This window comes from Coffea eugenioides, chromosome 9 (genome assembly GCF_003713205.1).
Source record: "Coffea eugenioides isolate CCC68of chromosome 9, Ceug_1.0, whole genome shotgun sequence".
NCBI lineage: Eukaryota > Viridiplantae > Streptophyta > Magnoliopsida > Gentianales > Rubiaceae > Coffea > Coffea eugenioides.
Genome location: NC_040043.1, coordinates 29,665,815 through 29,687,218, shown reverse-complemented (window position 1 = coordinate 29,687,218; position 21,404 = coordinate 29,665,815). Strand labels below are relative to the sequence as shown.

General features: G+C 36.8%; 1 protein-coding gene across 1 annotated transcript; it reads left to right on the top strand.

The window, feature by feature from the left end:
* Positions 1 to 8,784: 8,784 nt before the first annotated feature.
* Positions 8,785 to 9,898, top strand: LOC113782405. The gene is made up of 3 exons (XM_027328299.1): positions 8,785 to 9,131; positions 9,559 to 9,668; positions 9,816 to 9,898. The coding sequence occupies exons 1-3, from the start codon at positions 8,785 to 8,787 to the stop codon at positions 9,896 to 9,898; spliced, it is 540 nt and encodes a 179-aa protein (XP_027184100.1).
* Positions 9,899 to 21,404: the final 11,506 nt, after the last annotated feature.

The following is a 21,404-nucleotide window of genomic DNA, read 5'->3' as shown; positions in this document are numbered from 1 at the left end:
AACGATAGTATAACTAACTAATACTAGGGTATTTAATTATAAAAAGAACTATATTAAGACTAACGCATGCGTTCTCAAATCTCCAAGATCACTGTACTCTCAAATCGAATATTGCCTCCAAACGCGTATTCGCTAAATCTCACTAAACGAGCTTCCAAAAATTAAATTTATTAACGGGACGTTTTAAACATATATGCAAATCATAGTTCCATGTAAATGGTTCAAAACGGGTTAAAATAATTTATTTGAAAAAAACTGGTGAATAACTAATTAATTAAACCAGTAAAATAAGATAAAAATAAGAAAACTTTCGAGTCCTCACAACCTTCCCTCCTTAAAAGGAATTTCGTCCTCGAAATTCACACTTAGGACAATATCATTCCCTTCATGGTTAAGACTAGCAGATCAGTCACTGACTTACGTTTTCCAACCCATACTTCGCAATTTCTATTCATCCAACTAGCAATCAAACTTTGATTTTTTTTCCAATAGGTGTTTTAACTTTCAAGTCATAGGGCAACTTAATCGGCCTCATATCTACCCCAAATAGGTAATGTCTCCACTTCTTTAATGCAAGTATTGCAGCTACTAAGTCCAAATCATGAGTTGGATAATTTCTCTCGTGAGATTTTAACTTTCTAGAGGCAAATACAATCACCTTATCATGTAGTATTAATATATATTCTAAACCATCCTTTAAAGCATCTATATAAATCACAACTACCTCCTCTGCTCGGTAAGACTAACACAGGTGCATCGGTTAAACACTTTTCACTTTTAAAATTCTTCCTCACATTTAGAATCCCAAATAACTTATCAAATATTACAATCTTAGAAAAGTCCTTGATAAACCAAAGGTAATATTCGACTAACTCTAAGAACTCCAAATTTCGGTAGGGTTTTCTGGTCGTTTCCTCTTAAAACAGTTTCCACTTTAGCTGAGTCTATAGCAATTCCTTTCTTATATATTGTACAACCTAGAAAGGCTACTTCTCCCAACCAAACTCACATTTAATGAATTTAATGAAAGTTGGCGCTCTCTCGGGGTTTGTAAAACTATCATCAGGTGTCTTTCATGATTTTTTCTAACCTTAATGTATACCGATATACCATTAATAAATGCCACCACAAATTGATCCAAATATGGTTTAAAACCTCGATGCATTAAGTCCATAATTGTTGTTAGTGCATTAGTCAACCCAAAGGAAGTAGATGTGAATTCAATGTGCCATGTCTTAAATTAAAAGTGATCTTCAGTACATCAGTTTCTAGGATTCTCAACTAGCAATAGCTTCTATTTTAAATCCAACTTGAATAATACCACGGCCTTGGCAGTTGATCAAACTCTCATCTATATGAGACGAAAGGGCAATTGTTCATAGTCATATTGTTCAAGTCTCAATAGTCCATGTATAGCCTCAAACTTCCATCTCAAATATTATACCCTGTCCTTTAATTGTTAGAATCCTTCAATCTATCAAATTTTTTTCCTTTCACTAATCCAAATCTCTCAACTTTAATATATTAATTTGGCAATCAAATATTGGGTCCCAATTTCAACCCTAAGTTCTCTATTTTTGGTCCCGATCTCTGGTCATCTCCAAGACCTCAGGGTGGTCTATATTCTCAAGTACAATCTCGACCATGTCTACTACCGTTCATGTCTCACCACTAATCTAAAGGTGTGGGACAAAGTTTAAATATACATATAAGCCATGAAATCAATTAAAAGTAAAGTACATCTCCATACGTTATAGAAAATCATAATAGTTGCATCAAGTTGGGATAGGTTTATCAAATCATTTCAAAAGAGAAAAGGGAAACAATAAGATTATATCAAAACGTGTCAAGTTGTCAAGATATAAAATAACAAAAGACTTTCCCTTATACAAAAGATTAAATCTCCAAAAAGTGCCAGTCTAGTCTAGGGTAAAACTACAACCTCTATCTCTCGAGTGAAGTCAAACCATCTCCACTCATAAAACTTTCACTACTTGAGCTCCCCCCTCGCAGCCATTATCACTAAATAACCCCCTTCTGGCACTCGATTGCTTTGTGGCAGATCTAGCTGGCCGCTGAGTATTTCCTCTCTTTAGAGGTACCAGACAATTCGAAAACTTATACTCGGTATTACCGCACCTCAAACATTTTCCTTGCTTTCTCCAGCACTTGGCCTCAGTGTGGTTAATCTTGCCACAGTATCCACAATGGAATCTATGGCCACGTCACTCTTTCATTATTTGACTTATAGGTTACTTCAACTTATAAATCTTATTTGTTCTCTGCTTAACATGGACGGGCTCTTGAGTTTCTACAAGATTACTATCATTACTTCTAAACATAACGAAATACGGAGATCTTATTCCTTAAAAGTTCCACACCCTAATTCACTCTCCAATGCTCAATTACAAGGTGCTCGAGAAGAAACCCTAACCTCTTGCTTTCACTAGTACGTTATTTTATCCCCTCAAATCAATTCTACTATTTTGAAGTTAGATCTTCCATGAAACCCAGATGGACGAACTTCAAGAATTGTTCTATCCTCTCACCTCTCTTGGTTCCTGGGTTAGTTAATTGGTTTAGAGTCTTGGTGCTCAACCAATCATGCTAAAATATCAATCATATGGTCAATAGCAGTAGCTACATGATTGTTTCCTTCATTTCTAGGGTTTTAATTCGGTCCAGTTGCCGTTCCCCCAACCTCCTCTTGAGCTTGGGTTACTTAACCCCTCGCCCTCGGTCCCTTTTCACTTCTTTGGCTGCTCATAAATTTAACATTTATAAAAGCATGACGTAAAATAAGTACACATAAACGAAATTTAAAAATAACACTTTGATCCTGCAAACTGAAAATAACAAGAGGGACACCGGAATAATTGTCAATGTGTACAACCCAAAGCATAGTTTTGAGGTCATAAAGCAATAAAGTCAAGCATCTGATAAGTAACATTCAATTGCTTCAAAAGGTAGGAAGCATAGTGAAACAAAATACAAATGCAATGGCTTTCGAACAAACACTACCCCGACTAACTTTGACAAAACCATTAAATTAGACTAAGTCACTAGCTTAGTGATTGGTGGAGCCAGAAGTCTCTCATACTTCAGTAGGATCATTTTCATTTCCTGCACTAGGAATTTTAATCTCATGTCCCTTATCAAGTATCTTGTCATTCTCCGCTTGTTCAACCAAGGTAACACACCCAGCCATCGACTTATCCATCCAGTCTCTAATTTCATGTACTACCCTAGCATGTCGGTTCTTAGCTTTTTGAAGCTGCTCACTATGAGCCTTTGTCTTTTCCTCACTCCTCAAGTACCTCCATCTGCACTTCAGGAATTTTAGTAGTCTGGGCATCCACAATTGTGCTCAATTCTCGATTATCTTCTCGAACTACTCTAGTTTCCTTGAATAATCTCCTCCGATTATCGATTATCGCTAATATCACATTATTTGAGTACGAATAAGTCCTCTAGTAGTCACATAGAATCCTAGTTTGGTGGAATGAGTTATATCTCCAACGAGCTCCCTTAAGCCCTTCTCGACAATGGCCACCGGAATGCGTCCCCGAGACGGTTCAATACCACCGTTACCTTTCGTAACTTACAATTAAAATTAAAATCTAAAAAGGGTCCAAGAATACTAAATAAACTGGATTTGATCATCTCGTACTATCCCACATATCTCTTACAAGATCGAGACTCCCAATTATCCATTAATTCAAACCAAGGTGCTAATTTTCATCCCCACAAGCGGTCACTTAACTTCCCAACCAGTCCCACAGTCCGGCATCCTAAACTTCAAGCCTAGGATACATTACAGAGATCTGAAGCCTAAGCTCTGATACCAACTGTGACGCCCCCACTTCTCCCAAGGGCGAACCCAAGGGTATCCGCGGGACGTCTGCCCAACTCTCGTCAGGACTCAAGACAATTCAATTCAAACTTAACGATACATACCAAATAATACAAGTCTAAAATGAAGAGAAGTCGCTTCCTTAACTGAATATCCAAATCTTACATCATGTTCTCAAAAAATACATCAAGTCCCAAAATACAACCATTAAAAGTTGACTAAACATTTACAACCAAGATTCCAAGCAAGAGTATAAACTAGTCGGCTCTTCCAAAATCTTCCAATCCAACCTGTTAAGGAAAACAAATCTACGGGGTGAGCAATTGCTCGTGAAGCCAAGAAACACACATGCAAACACGTTGTCCAAGTAACAATCCCATTTAACAAGTAAAACAGTAATATTCAAGTAAATAACAATTTGTGCGAGAAAATGTAAACAGAAACAATTTAAGAATATAAGAGCTCTCAGGAGCTATTTTCCACTTGCACGATCCAGAACCTCCACGAATTGACACTCCGTCAATCGGGTAGGTTATAATCCGTAGAACTTCACTTACTCGTTCCCCGATCATCATTACATACCCCTGTACCGGGCCCGCCTGTCTTTTATATGATGCGATACTGCTCGAGTATGCCAAGCAAGATCTCCCATTAGATCAAGCTTATACACGTTTCTCATGGCTCACCGAGCTTCTCGACCGTGCCCATGCCGGCTCGAGTCGCAAGGTCGGCCGATGAGATTTGGGCGTCCCCCACTAGTATCACTAGGAGTCGAAGGAGATTCACTCCAATCGACTTATGCAGCCATAGCATAATTAATCATTGAAACACTTCACTTAATTCACTTAACAAGTCTGTTCAAGCAATTCACTTCAAGTAATTCAAGTACACTTCACGTAAATATTTACTTCAAGTATTTCACGTCAAGTAATTCAAGTACACTTCACTTAAATGAGAACGAGTGTGTTAAAGTACACACTCGACTCAGGATTTTCAAAATATTCAATCACTAATAACAATTAAGCACGTAACAAGTTCATATACATTTGACACTCACCTAGACAAAAGGAGAGTGTGTTGCACAGATCAAGTAGTTAAACGTCCCTTGTGAGATCCTCTTGAAGGTCCCCTTGAATGCCTGAACAAACAGTAGTTAACTATCACTTATAAATCCTCTCTTATCAAGAGAGAGATTGTACACTTGTACAATTTAAGAAAATATCACGAAGTAGAGTTTTACTTGCTCAAAATTCAAGGTTCGAAAGTGGTGTTTAATAACACAAGGAAAAACTGATTTCCTTCGTGAAAACAAGTGCAAAATGATCAATTAGTATTGAAGGATAGGGAAGAGTCTCCAAAAACTCAATTCCCGTCAAGTTTGAAAATTTCAGATTTGAGGTGCATTCTTTGAAAAATCATATCTCACTCTTCGTAGGTCCAAAATTAGAAAACTTGGTACCGTTGGAAACTACTTCCAAAGTGCTAAAAGTTTCTAGAAAATACTTTTCCATGATTCTAAATGGAAGACACTCAAATTTTGGCTTCAAGTTGCTGATTTGGACTCCCAAGACAGATTCGGGGTAGGTTTTTGGCAAATTTTGGAAATTCGACAAAATTCACAGAATGTGAACTAACCTCTCAAAGTTGAAACCCAATTAGAGTTATAATCAAAGTTTAAAACACAACAAACGAAAAATGAATCGGAGTTTTGAGCGCCAAGATGTAGCAGCTCAAAAAGCTCAAAGTTGGTTCAAAATGAAGACCATTGGGCAATTTTCCAGATTTGAAACACAAACTCTGGGACTTCAGTTGAACTTCGAGATAGACTTGGAATAGCACCAAATTTGGTATGATTACACTAACATATATGGGATACTCCTTTGTCAAATTTCATGCAAAAATTCATACGGGAAGTCAGTTAACAAAACCACTAAAGTTCTAGGAATATACAAGGCAATTCTGCCTTATGCTTTCGTTTTCCTTTTTTTTGAACCTTTGGCTAAAGAAATCAACTCAAACATGGTTCATTTATGAAGGAAAAGTCTAAGAAACATTCAAAATATATTTGGTAGGTGATTAACACCAAAATTTTCAAAATAACAAGTCCCAATTCGAGCTAAGCCATCGGCTAGCCCAAAATTAGGGTTTTCTACCACTGATGCAGTTCTGTAATTTGGCCATAACTCAATCAATTTAACTTATAATTAGGCATGGTTGGTGGAATTGAAAACTACATTCATAAGGCTACAATTCATCAGAAGAAATCGTTTTGAAATTTAGTCCATAGCTAGCTCAAATTCAAGCAGCAAGTCCCAGCACCTCGTTGACTCTCTAACACAGGGGTGAAACAGGACAGGTAAATTTGAAGAACTGGTACGGCTCACTCAAGTAGAATCAGGGGATACATTTTATACCGTTAGAAAATTGGAAATGTCTAGTTTCAAATGCCGAAAATGGAACTTGATTTTGACATCAGAGCAAAGAGTTATGATCGTTTAAAGTTCGCTGCCAGAGTACCTCTGTACACGTTTTCCAGATTTGAACAGGTTTCTAAAATGCAATTTTTACCCAAGCAAATCAAGTGTTTTTTGGTGGAAACTTTTCACACAACCTAAACAACATATCTACATCAAGATCAAGGTAATTTAACCTCAAAAAAAATCACACCAGGGCCTCTGCAGAAACAGGGTAGAATCCGACCCTTCTTCCCTTTGAGTTTCTTTCCACTTTTTTCAACATATAACCACTAGTTTAACATTTAATCAACATAAATAACATCCAAAATCATCATATCAGTCCAACATGTCCATTGTGGGATTTCATAGAGCCTACTCAAGTAATTTTCAGCCAACCAAAGTTACCCTCATGAAGCTACAAGCTTCCAAGTCCAATCTAGCTTACAAAAATCAAGTTTAGAAGGTTAGATCATTCACTACCTCTTGGGTGTTGAAACTCAGAAATTTAGGTCACCTAGAAGCTCCAAGAAATCGTGGAAATGATGCTCTTCTCCTAGCCCAAGTGAAGCTCCAAGTTGTTGTGAGTTTGTGTGGTGAATTTGGAGTGAATTTGATGGAAGAAATGAGGTGAAATGAGATGAAGTTTCCTTCTTCTTCTTCCTTGGGTTGGCCGACCAGCAAGAGAGAGAGAAGAGAGTGGAGAGTGTTGTGTGGCTTCTTGAGGAAGCTTGGTAGTTGGTGACCTTTTTGGGCACAAAAGTCAAATCTCAATAGTGCGCGTACGCGCGCGTTTCGTGCCCGTTTCCTCTCGGGTTTGTTTCACTTGTGCACTAATTCTCTAATACACTTCCTTTAACACTATTATTATCCATTCTTAGTACTCTAACAATAATTTCTAAAATCCTCCAATTAGTCGCGCGTGCAAAAATGCGAACTCCCGACTTGTGCGCAATAAAACAAAATTTCTAAAAAATTCTTATAACAATAATATAACTAACTAATACTAGGGTATTTAATCATAAAAATAACTATTTTAAGACTAACACATACGTTCTCAAATCTCCAAATCACTGTACTCTCAAATCGAATATTGCCTCCAAACGCGTATTCGCTAAATCTCACTAAACGAGCTTCCAAAAATTAAATTTATTAATAGAACGTTTTAAAAATATATGTAAATCATAGTTCCATTTAAATGGTTCAAAAAGGGTTAAAATAATTTATTCGAAGAAAACGAGTGAATAACTAAATAATTAAACCAGTAAAATAAGATAAAAATAAGAAAACTTTCGGTTCCTCGTATCGGGTCTGGAAGCGGTTGGATCGGCTCCTAGTGAATGGCGAATATGCAGATCTTCCTCCTCTATTTCAGTGCTCCATTTGGCTAGACACCCTTTGGACCACGCGTCTCTGAAAATCATGGCGGGTGTTGTGTGCTAAGCTACTGGCCACAAGGAGGACAATTCAGCTGTGGAATAAGTGCTCCTTTGGGAATATCTTTGAGGCTATTAAGGGGGCAAAGTCTCAGCTGGTACAGGCAGAAATGAAGGTAGAGAGCGAGGACTCGGAGGAGGCTCACATTAGGCTGCAAAAGGCGCAGCCAAATTTCGTCACGCATTGGCAATAGAGAAGTAGTTTTGGAGTCAAAAGTCTTGTGTCAAATGGCTTTCATGTAGGGACCGGAACTCTAAGTTTTTTCACGCGGCGATTAAACAAAGAAGAGTGGAAGGTACGATTCATCGAATTTAAACGGCGGCTGGAATTTAGGTGGAAGGTGATGGGGACATTGCCTCTGAGGCTATTCGATTTTTCTCCGACTTGTACTCCGAGTCTGTGGCACCCAGTTCTGAGTTGCTTCAGCTTATCCCACCTGTACTCATGCTGGAGGACAACCTGGCCCTGGAGGACATCCCTTCGTTGGAGGAGGTGAAACGGGTAGTACATGCCATGGATGGGGACAGTGCGGCGGGTCCAGATGGCTTTACTGGTAAGTTCTTTACCTTTGCATGGGATATTATTGCCCGGGATGTGTATAATGCTGTGGTGAGTTTCTTCTGTGGGGCGGAGCTATCACGTTTTATTACTTCGACCTCTATTGTTCTCATTCCGAAAATCCCAAACCCTCAAGATTTTTCTAACTTTCGGCCTATAAGCCTTTGCAACTTCATTAATAAGGTGCTTTCGCGTATCTTGTTTGAAAGAGTAGCGGCTTTGCTGTCGAGAATTATTTCTCCCCAGCAGTCAGGATTTGTCAGGGGTCGGAATATTACGGAGAACTATCTGTTAGCTCAGGAAGTTTTAGCAGGCATTGGGAAAAAGTCGAGAGGGGGGAACGTAGCGCTAAAGCTGGACATGGCCAAGGCTTATGACCGAGTTTCATGGCTTCATCTGACTAGGGTTTTGCGGAAGTTTGGGTTTGGGGAGCGTTTTATTGATATGACCTGGCGGTTGGTCTCAAATGTTTGATTTTCGGTTATGGTTAACGGGGCGGCGTATGGGTTCTTTAAATCCAGCAGGGGTCTCCAACAGGAGGACCCGCTTTCTCCTGCCTTATTTGTAATAGGAGCAGAAGTTCTATCGAGAGGGTTGAACAACCTTGCATCACAACCGTGCTTCCAGGGGTTTAAGGTGCCCCAGGGCTATCCTGGGGTAACTCATTTGGCATTTCCGGATGACGTACTAATTTTAGCTAATGGGTCTACAGCCTCGTTACACCGTGTTATGAGGGTATTGGATATGTATCAGTGCTCTCTGGTCAACTACTCAATGCTCAAAAGAGTGGCTACTTGGTTCACCCGTCCTTATCCAGTGCAAGACGTAGGGTAATTGAGCGTATTACGGGTTTCTCACGGCAGGTGTTTCCCACTCGGTACTTAGGCTTCCCCCTGTATGTTGGGAGGTGTAAGACGTCCTACTTTGTGGAGGTGTGTCAGAGTATTCTAGGGAAAATCTTGTCTTAGAAGTCTAAGTTTTTATCTTCGGGGGGAAGGCTCACTTTGATTAAGCATGTTCTTGCCGCTATCCCGATTCACTTGCTCTCGGCTGCAGTTATGCCCAAGTCTGTGTTCAGAGTTATAGAGAGAGCTTGTGCCAACGTTTTGTGGGATTTTTCGGAGGAGGGATTGAGCTACCATTAGATCGGATGGTCTAAATTGTGTTTTCCGCCTGAGGAAGGAGGAGCGGGTTTCCGACGACTCAGGGATGTATATACAGCTTTCTCGTATAAGTTATGGTGGAAGTTTTGGACAGGCTCATCGCTTTGGGCCGCGTTTATGCGCGAGAAGTATTGCCAGGGAGTTCATCCTTGCCAGGTGGAGCTCAAGCCTTTTGCTTCAGCGACTTGGCGACGGATGCTGGATGTTAGCCGACAGGTGAAGCTTTCGATGTTGTGGTTGTTGCAGGATGGGTCGTGTCACTTCTGGTATGACAATTGGCTGGGTAGAGGAGCGTTATTCCTCCGTGTTCCTGTTGTCTTGAATCTTTCCTTTTGAGATTTCATCACTCAGGGTCATTGGAACGCACAGCTGTTGTCTCAAGTACTCCCACAAGACGTTATACCTACTATTTTGGGAAAGCCGATCCCGACTGAATAGCAGGTGGATGAGGTGGTATGGATGCCCGCACGGTCTGGGAGGTTCTCCTTAGCCTCGGCCTTCCAGGAGATACGTCAAGTATGTAATACTTCTATTATGCTATCTAGGGTCTGGCAGAATCTAGCTCCGTTGAAAGTGTCATTCTTCATGGCTCGATTATTATTGGGGCGTCTGCCCTTAGATGTCGTGCTCAAAACGTTTGGGTTCCATGTTCCTTCAAAATGTGTATGTTGTCCGTGCGCATCAATTAAATCACTTGAACACGTTTTTGCAACGAGTCAGGCTGCTATGGAGGTCTCGGCATACTTTGGAGGGTTATGCGGCATTAGCTTAGCCCCATCGGTGCGGGCCCGCCTGGCCTCTTGGTGGTTGGCCTCCCCTAACTCGGAGAGACAGCGGGCTATCTACTATACTCTCCTGAGTCTTGTTTGTTGGCATCTTTGAAAGGCTAGAAATAGGGCAGTATTTGAAGGTATCAAGCCGCATTCCGCTTCTATCTGTCAGGCTATCATTTTGGAGACTAAATTGCTGCTTGAAGGTCACTTTAAGGAGCATAGTGGTACTCAGTCATTTATGCAGTTGTATGACTAGTCGTCTCGGTCGGGCCGGAAGTTTGGATTCACGTTGATTTGCTGAAAGCCAGTTGAAGTGAGGGCAGGGTTAACCTTGAACAAGGATGGTTGGTCCAAGGGTAATCCTGGGACATGTGGTGGCGGAGGAGTTTTGCGGGATGCAACTGGATGCCCCTTGGTGGGCTTTTTAGCTTTTTTCGGGGAGACGTCTAGCCTCCATGCCGAAGCACTGGCTCTCTAGACAGGACTTCGGATATGTGCTCAGAGGGGGTTTACAAATTTTAGCATTCAGTTAGATTCTCTAGTTCTTCAACGTCGGCTGCATTGTCCATGGCGTATTCGGTGGGAGGTCTGGCAAATATGGAAGTTGATAGCATAACCGACTTGGCTCTCTCATTGTTTCAGGGAGGCAAACAAAGTGGCAGAGCTGTTGAGATATATGAGCATTGAAGTGACTGGCCACGTTTGGCTCGCGGGGGAATTCGACTTGATAGCATGGGACTGCCTTCTATTAGGAAAGTGCAAAAACCCTAGACCTCGAACGGGCTCAAATTGGTCTCTCTTGTACCTCAGTTTGTTATGAATAAGAGTGGGGGTGGCGTCCCTTCCCGCGGACGAGGTTAGCCAAAAAAAAAAATTATCATCCTCATCACTGCTATTTTATATTATTACCACTTATATATACTTGTTAATCAGTTACTATTATCTTTTTCTTTACTTCCACTTTTGTGCATGTGTAGGTGTTATTATCATTTATGTATACATATATATATTGACTTATTATTATAATTATTGTCTTAGTTTATTCCACTTGTATTTATCTTTTTATTTTGGTTTATAACCTTAATTTATTTCATCTATATCTATATTATTATTATTATTATTACTATCATTACTTTATTAATTATTATTATTATTATGAGTTTAAGAATTTCGTTTAACAATCTAAAACTCATCTTACATTGTCTAAATTAATCTAATAAGGTTAGATTAAGATGTTTTAAATTTCTATTTAAGTATCTTAGACTTAATCAATTAAGTATAATTTTAGATAACTAATCTTTAAGTGTTGAAGCAGCAGAGGAAGAGATTCTTTCGTGGTTGCTTTGTCGAGGCAGGCTTGATCACTTAGACCATCTGATACCGATCAGAATTATCTTTAGGTTGGGTTTGAAATTTTAAATTCCTTTGTTAGTCCGTAGAAGATAGTCCATTTATTTCTACAATTTATTTACTGCATATCCACTAAGCCCATGCTATCTTTCTAATCCAAACATAATTTCCATTATCTATAAATGTGTATATATATATTATACTATTACTATTTTTTTCCTTGGCCGTCCTTGCCTGGCCCTTTTTGTTTCTTACTTTACTTGGCGTTGCCAAAGCTTTTGTCAAGCTTTGGCAGCGCCGCAATTCTTGACTTCAATTTTTTTTTTTGCTTCCCTGGCCAACCTTTGGAATGGCTATAGTCGCCAGCCATACACTAGCGACTCCCTCCCTTGCTTCTTTTTTTTTTTTGTCCTATTGGCCAACCTTTTCATTTCGCCAGCAGGTGCTGGCGGCTTTGCCTTCACACACCAAATTTTCTGCATTGCGCTTCAACAACAGCGCACAACAGAGGTGGCGGGGCCGCTGCTCCAACCCCCTCTTCTCCCTTTTTTTTTTTTAACAAAATGAAGATTTCAATTCCATCCTACCCAATAGCTAAATTTTAGCACCCTATTCCTATCTATCCAAATATAAATCTTTTTAAATTTCTCCTACAAGCCTAAATATATCATCCTGCATACATATACATGAAATTTTCAAAATAATTCGTGGAATTAAATAGACTTAAGAGAAAAAGAATTTTAGCGTGCGTTCGGAACTTACAGGTCTAGGCGTTTAATCGTCTACTTGTTCGACGGCGACGTCCTTTTCTTCTCCTCTACTCTTAGTTGATTCTTGCTCTAGGGGAGGCAGATGAAAGAAAGATAGGGATGGTGTTATTTTTTTTCTCTCTATTGTTTTGATAAAACTCTAAACCCTAGACCTATCCACTAGTAGATGGTTTAGATAAGAGTCTTAGTATATTATGAACTCGTATCCCCTTACTAACCCGTAACAAATCCTTTACCCTATCCTACTAATAAATTACTTTTATCATTATTATTTTTACCCATAATAATTTTTCTATATATATATATTTAATTAATTGGAAAAAATAAAATAATAAACATATGTGCCAGAACGTGGGTTTTACAATTTCAATTCTCTTTATTCATTCATGTTTGCTTATACCTCCTTTATTTTAAACCTCTAATTCTAGTGTTGAAGCTACAATCTCTTCTCTTTTTAATCCATTTCTGTAAGCTGTTTTCACAGTGTTTTTTTCCCTTTCTCTGTGGATGTCACTTTGCTTTTTAATTAGGATTGAATGGTCGCTTTTATGTTCACGCTTGCATTAGTTTTTGTTTGGATTGCACTTATAGGTTTGTTTTTTAGGAAAAAAAAATAGCCATTAAACTGTTTAACAAGTATACCTTTGATCACTAATAATTTTTGTTTCAAATCAATTCTCAACTCACAGAAATAGTGCCAATTGCGATTAGATGTATGATTTTTCATTAGTTTTCAAGGGTATTTGGGTCAATTGATTACATTTGTATTATAAAATTTACACACATATTAAGGAAAAGAAGGAAAAAATAGGGGTCCAATTGCAATAAAAATTAAGAAAAAGGAAAAGGTCAAAAGAAGAAATAGATAAATACTATAATAAAATTTTAAAAACAAACTATAAAACATAAACCTAACAACAAAAACTGATGAAATGACCATTACTATATCACTTTTGTGAATTGAGTGGACGGTTTGATATCAAGAATAGTTTAGTTACCAAAATTATACCAAGCATAGTTTACTGGTCTAATGAAGTTTTTTGCCCTTTGTTTTCTAGAGGATTAACCTTTCCTTTTTGCCCTAATGTTAACTGTAGGGATAATTTTACATACGTAATAGCATATATGTTGGCGACTTTTTTGGTTTTTGCTGGATGTAATTGGTTTAGATGTAGTTTATTGCTACTGTTGATCGATGCATTTTTAGGTTCTTTGTTTTATTTTTTTCCCTTAAGATTGTATCAAGTATTAGAACCATAATTAGTTTTATCTTTTGGCTATTTTTTTACACATAATTGTGTTTCATACAGTCATGAATAGGGATGCATACAATGTTGTAAATAAAAGGGATATTTCAAAAGATCTTGTCCACATCGAAAAACTAAAAGGATTTCTCATCATTTATAGTGTGTAGTCTGTTATTGGGTTTATGTTAAGTTGGTAACTAGTGTGGGCTTGCGCGCATGAGAGAGAAGTTGAGTTGGGCCGTTTCAGTACAAACTGACGGATTTCCCCCTCCTAAGCGTGGGTTAAATGCAACCCAAGTGAGTTTTACTGATTTTACATATCAAAATTTGACTCTTTCTTAAGAAGATAAATTTTTATCGTAACCAAAGGTCTGGTGCGTTATGTAATTTTCACCTTTAACATTATTTATTTCATCGGTTACGAAAGACTGATATGTTTCGTAACGTTCCCTTTTAATATTACCATCTGTTATCATAAGTTAAACGTTACTTTCAGTTACACACGCTTTATGTTATCAAATATTATTTTCCAACGTTACTTTCAGTTACACAGAAAATTAGCCATGTTTTTTACGTAATTAGATATTATTTTTCACCAACGTACACTTTCTATTGCCTATAAATAGCAGCTATGCTTTCATATACCTTCCTGACAACTTTCTTCCTCTGTTTCTCTTCTTCTCCTTCTTTCCCTTTCTACTGGATTTAGCCAACACTTGTTAAAGTTCTGATCTTTCTTGTTATAAATCAGAAGAAGACTTGTTTAATTCTGAAGAAATATTTCAACTTCATGAAATAGTTTCTTAGGGCAGTATTTTTAAACACGACTCAAGTTACATTTTGTCAGTTTTAGTTAATGTTATTTTTTTGGCTATTTTTTACTACAATCTAAGAAACTATGGCCTTCGGCAATGTTAACACTTCACAAGCTGCATCCGACTTAGTTGTTGTCACGCTACCTTTGGCAAGACCTTTTTCAGATGTCTCCAAAATTGAAGTTTTTGTCAATGAAAACTTCAAAAGGTGGCAAGAACGTGTGCACTCTCTACTGGATATTCATGGAGTAGCCTTCGCACTAACAGAAGCACCACCAACTGCAACTATGGATGTCAAGACACAAGAATCTTGGCAATATGCCAATAAGGTATGTCGGCATACAATTTTACAAACACTTTCAAAAGAATTATTTGATGTGTACTGTACCTGTAAGAAAGTTAAGACAATTTGGGAAGCCTTGATAACAAAATTCACCACTGAAAACGCCACCAAACAAAAATTTGTTGTGGAAAAATACAACCAATGACAGATGATAGAAGACAAAGAAATGAAAGTGCAAATCATGGAGTACCAAATGCTACTCGAGGATTTCAAAAATGAAGATATAATTTTGCCTGAAAAATTTGTTGCTGGCATGCTAATTGAAAAGTTGCCCGAGTCGTGGACTGACTACAAAAATAACTTGAAGCACAAGCAGAAAAATTACACAATTGATGAGCTCGTGAAACATATTCTAATTGAAGACTCCAGCAGGAAGAAGTTAAGGACTGTCAAAACTCGGGAAATGGCTCTCAAAGCTAATCTGGTTCAAAGCAACAATTAAAGGTACTCCAATAAATCTTAGAATTACAAGTCCAATGATCCCAACTTTAAGAAGAACAAAGGCATTTGCTATGTTTGCGGAAAACCAGGATACCATGCTACTCAATGCAGGCACAAAAAGAAAGGTGACAAAACAAATGGCAATCCTCCTAAGGTTAATTTAACAGAAGGAGATGATATAATTGCTGCAGTCATCCCTCAAGCCAACATTGCAGCCAATGTGAAAGAGTGGGTAGTAGACTCTGGGGCTACTCGGCACATATGTTCAAATCGAGAAGTATTTTTCTCTTATATTCCAATAGGGGATGATGAAAAGGTGATCTATCTAGAAGACTCATGAATTGGTAAAGTTGTAGATAAGGGCAAAGTTCTCTTGAAACTCATTTCAGAAAAAACTTTGGCCCTCAACGATGTGCTGCATGTGCCAAATATTCGGGCAAATCTGGTTTCTGTAACACTGTTAGGAAAAGTTGGGGTGAAAGTATCATTTGTATTTGATAAGATTGTAAAGACCAAAAATAATATATTTGTGGGCAAGGGCTACTGTAATTAGGGACTCTTTGTACTCAATGTTTCAAATGTGATCAATGAAAATGCATCTCCTTCTGCTTATATTATTGATTCAATTTCTTTATGGCATGCTAGATTAGGATATGTTAATGTTAGACACATAAAGAAAATGCAATCACTTGAATTACTTTCTAGTGTTAATAATAATGACATGGAAAAATGTGAAATATATGCAGAAACTAAAATAACCAAGAAAAGTTGTATAACTGTTCAAAGAGAAACTGAATTATTAAATCTAATTCACACATATTTAGGTGATTTAAAACAAACTATGACTAAAGGAGGAAAAAGATATTATGTTATTTTTATAGATGATTATTCTAGATATACTAAACTTTATTTACTTAGAAATAAAAATGATACTCATAATGCCTTTTTATCTTATAAATCTGAGGTAGAAAATCAACTTAATAAGAAGATCAAAAGAATTAGATCAGATAGAGGAGGTGAATATTTAACTTTAGATAAGTTTTGTGAACAAGAAGACATAATACATGAAACAACACCTCCTTACTCACCAAAATCTAATGGAGTAATTGAAAGGAAAAATAGGATACTAAAAGAAATGATGAACTCTATGTTAGTTAGTTCTCAGGCTCCAAATAATTTATGGGGAGAAGCTATATTATCTGCATGCCATCTACAAAATAGAATTTCACATAAAAAAACTGGTAAAACACCTTATGAATTATGAAAAAATTATAAACCAAATATAAAATATTTAAAAATATAGGGGTGTCTTGCTAAAGTGTTATTACCTGAACATAAGAAAAGAAAATTAGATTCTAAAACTTCTGATTGTATGTTTATTAGATATGCTGAACATAGTGCTGCATATCGATTTCTTGTTTTAAGAAGTGATGTACTTGATTGTAATACAATTATTGAGATAAAAAATGCTGAATTTTATGAACATATTTTTTTCATTGTCCAATAAAATTTCTCATGCACCTGTTGAAAGAAATAAAGAAATAACCTTTAATGAGGAATTGAGAAGGAGTAAAAGGCCGAGGAAAAAATTTTCTTATGGAAATGATTTTCAAACCTTTATTGTTGAGAATGATCCTTTAACTTATTCTGATGCAATTTCTTCTTTTAATTGCAAGTTTTGGAAAGAAGCAATTAAATCTGAAATTGATTCTATTGTGAAAAATAAAACATGGACTTTGGTAGATTTGCCTCCTGGTGCCAAACCTATTGGCTGTAAACGAATTTTAAAAGAAAATATAATTTTGATGGTTCTGCAGAAAAATACAAAGTTCGTTTAGTAGCAAAAGGATTTTCTCAAAAACAAAATGTTAACTATTTTGACATATTTGCACCAGTAATAAGAATTTCTTCCATTCGTGTTTTATTTGCCTTAGCTTCTATCCACAAACTTGTTGTTCATCAAATGGATGTCAAAACAGCCTTTTTAAATGGTGATTTAGAAGAAGAAATTTATATGTTGCAACCTAAAGGATGTGTTGAATCTGGACAAGAAAATAAAGTGTGTAAATTAATCAAATCTCTTTATGGTCTAAAACAAGTTCCTAAACAATGCCATCAGAAATTTGATCAAATATTAATGAAAGACGGGTTTTCGTTTGAAGAAGTGGATAAATGTGTATTTACTAAAGTTGTGAATAATCAATATGTGATAATTAGCCTATATATGGATGACATGCTTATATTTGGTACAAGTATAGATATTGTCAATAGTACTAAATATTTCTTATTCTCTAAGTTTGATATGAAAGATTTGGGTGAAATTAAAATGATATTGGGTGTTAAAATCACAAGGAGAGATGATGGTATAATGTTGTCACAAGAACATTATATAGAAAGACTTCTTAGAAAGTTTGAAAATTATGATGTGACACCTGTAAGTACTCCTTATGATGCTAATACTCAATTAAAGAAGAATAATGGTGACTCAATTGCTCAGTCTAAATATGCTCAGATTATTGGGAGTCTGATGCATTTGATAAATTTTACAAGACTTGACATAGCTTATGTTGTGTGTCGACTGAGCAGGTATACTCACAATCCTAATAGTGAGCATTGGTTTGCATTAGTCAGACTAATGAAATATTTGAGAGGTACCATAAATTATGCTATCTTATATCGTGGATTTCTCACTGTATTAGAGGGGTATAGTGATGCTAATTGGATATCGAATTCAAATGAGACAAAATCTATTAGTGGTTATGTATTAACTCTTGGTGGTGGTGCAGTAGCATGGAAGTCAGCTAGATAGACAATCATTGCTAGATCAACTATGGAATCAGAGTTTATAACTCTAGAGTTGACTGGCTCTGAGGCTGATTGGTTAAGAAACTTCTTAATCAGTAGTCCTATGACTAAGGATATGTTGCCTCCTGTGTCCATACACTGTGATTGTTAAGCAGCAATTGCTATTGCTAAAAATAAATCATATAATTATAAAATCGACACATGAAACTAAGACAATATGTCGTCAAGCAACTGCTTAAACATGAAATTATTCTATTAATTTTGTGAAGTCAGAGTTGAATTTGGCCGATCCTCTGACTAAACCTATAGGAAGGAAATTAATTTTCAAACTACAAGGGAAATTGGCCTAAGGCCAACAAGTTATCAATAGAGACAGTAACCCAACCTATGTGATTGATAATCCCATGAAGTAGGTTCTTATGGGTAATAACAGGTCAATATTGACCGTAAAACACTTCAAATCTAAGTCCCTCCAGAGATAAGTGCTTTGATTGCTAATAATTGTGATGATGATTTAAAACTCTTAATGAATTCATATCCCCTTAGAGAGGTGTATTTAAAGCAATATACACTTGATGAATTCACCTATATGAGAGTGGAGTGATGCCGCTCCTATAAGATTTATTGGCCAAATCTTTAGACCTCTCATGAATAACCAGGTGGCCGCACGGCCTAAAAGCACAAAATTACGATAACAGCAAGTTATGGGTTATAGTGTGATTGATAAATCTCTGTCATACATCAAGAGTTATTGGCTCATAGAAATTCATATTTTACCAATAATTTTATAGGTCATATTTTGTCAATCTAAGTTTGGTTCATAGTCCAAAAGATACCGAACTGATTACATTTTACCCAAATAAATCCAGCAGACTATTTCTTTTACTTTGACCAAAATCTTTTGAAATAGGAAGGAGATTGTTGTAAATAAAAGGGATATTTCAAAAGATCTTGTCCCACATTAGAAAACTAAAAGAATTTCTCATCATTTATAATGTGCAGTCTGTTATTGGGCTTATGTTAAGTTGGTAACTAGTGTGGACTCGCGCGCATGAGAGGGAAGCTGAGTTGGGCTATTTCAATACAAATTGACGGATTTTCCCCTCCTGCACGTGGGTTAAACGCGGCCCAAGTGAGTTTTATTGATTTTACAATCAAAATTTGACTCTTCCCTAAGAAGATAAATTTTTATCGTAACCGAAGGTCTGGTGTGTTACGTAACATTCACCTTTAACATTATTTATTTCATCGGTTACGAAAGACTAATACGTTTCGTAACGTTCCCTTTTAATATTACCATCTGTTACCATAAGTTAAACGTTATTTTCAGTTACACACACTTTATGTTATCATATATTATTTTCCAACGTTACTTTCAGTTACACAGAAAATTAGCCATGTTTTTTACGTTATTAGATATTATTTTTCACCAACGTACGCTTTCTATTACCTATAAATAGCATCTATGCTTCCACTTTGCAGACACCACCAACAGTTGATAGAAGGTATATCTTGACAGCTTTCTTCCTCTGTTTCTCTTCTTCTCCTTCTTTCCTTCTCTGCTAGATTTAGCCGACACTTGCTAAAGTTCTGATATTTCTTGTTATAAACAAGAAGAAGGCTTGTTTAATCCTGGGGAACATTTCAACTTCATGAAATAGTTTCTTAGGATAGTGTTTTTAAACACGACTCAAGTTACATTTTGTTAGTTTTGGTTAACGTTGTTTTTTTGGCTATTTTTGACTACATACGAGTCGAGTCAAACTCGAAAAACACCGTACTCCAGTTTAAACTTGATAGTTGTAAATGCTACTCAACCTTGAGCTCAAGTGAGTCATAGAACATATGCTTGAACTTGATTCGTTGGAGTGTCATATATGCTCGAGTTCGACTCAAATGGGCTCAAATTTTTCGCAAGCCTATTCGAGGTCGAGTACTCGAGCTTGAGCTCAAGAGCAAGCTCGAAAAATCTGCCCCTGTTACTAGAATCATACGAACTGCTAACCAAACCATTTCCAGCAAATCCAAACCATTCCAAGAAACTCATCCAGCATAAAATCCATTCCAACACGCCATACGCCAATAACATACAAGCATAACGCATCCTAAAACTAGCAAGCTTATAGCAAAGCCAAAGCAACAATAATGGCTCAAACTCTAACAAAGAAAGTTGCATTCTAGTTTCCACAGTCTACAATATAAACTAGAAATAGTAAGTATATTAGGAGAGCGCAAGGCTACCAGCTAATCAAATTCAATGGGCACACAAAACAAGAAAAATAAGAAAAATATTATGCTGACATATTCAACTAATGCTATCAGCCAGCCAAATTCAGTGAGCACATTTTAGTTAACTAATATAAGAAAAATATTGTTCAACAAGGCACAATTGGATGGTATTGACTCGAATATTCTTCTACTAATTAGTCAAATTTGCCACAACTCCTCTTGTCGAAGCTCCTAAACTCCACAGTCCACACAAGAAAGTCCTATCAACAAATATAATCGTGCATAAACTTAATAAATATAGAAAAAATATTAAAGTAGATTAATTAACAAGAATAAAATAGCATAAGTTAAGACATGATCCAATTTCATGCACTCATATTTTTGGGAGTTCAATTTCTTTAATGGTTTTGCATTGTTACAATATCAAAAAAGAAGACATTGAAAAACAATACAATAGACAATTAAAACCATTAATTTGTGAAGATAAAATGAAAGCTAGACTTACCTTGATTTTCTTTTTGACATTATACATAATTCTACACCAACCCCTAACATACATTATGACTTGAACTGTATCCAGAGATAAGCAAGAATAATAGGGATCAACGACTCTAGTTCCGGCATTGAATGTAGCCTCGAAGGCTATTGTAGTCATAGGAATGGCCAATGTATGACTAGCCATTTGAGACAATACAAGATATGCGACCTTGTTAATCTAAGCAGTCAAAGTCTATAGGATCTTCTCCACTTTTTAGGTAAGGCTTATCCAAATAATCCACCAATTCAGACTTGTGAGGATCACTGGTTTCAACTTCTTCATAGTATTCATCAAAACCACCCTAAAGTTTAACAACTAACCAAGTTTTCTATTGGCCACTAGACGGACCTCCAGGTGAATCATTTCCTTTTTAACTCCATTAGTAGTTACAAAAGCATACTCCTCATAAATGTTAAAAAGGGCTTTCTGAACTTTAGTGATGTTTTCTTTGTTGAAGTGGCTATGTTCCACATCGCCTTTTATATAAGGGAGTCTTTCCCTTAGTTGCTTATAAATATAGTGGGCCTGTGATGGGATTAAATGCACCAAACCAAGAGAGTTTTAGTAGGCTATTTGGACCTTTGGTTTATTAAGCCTTTTTATTTAGTAAAATATTTTGGGTTCTCTTG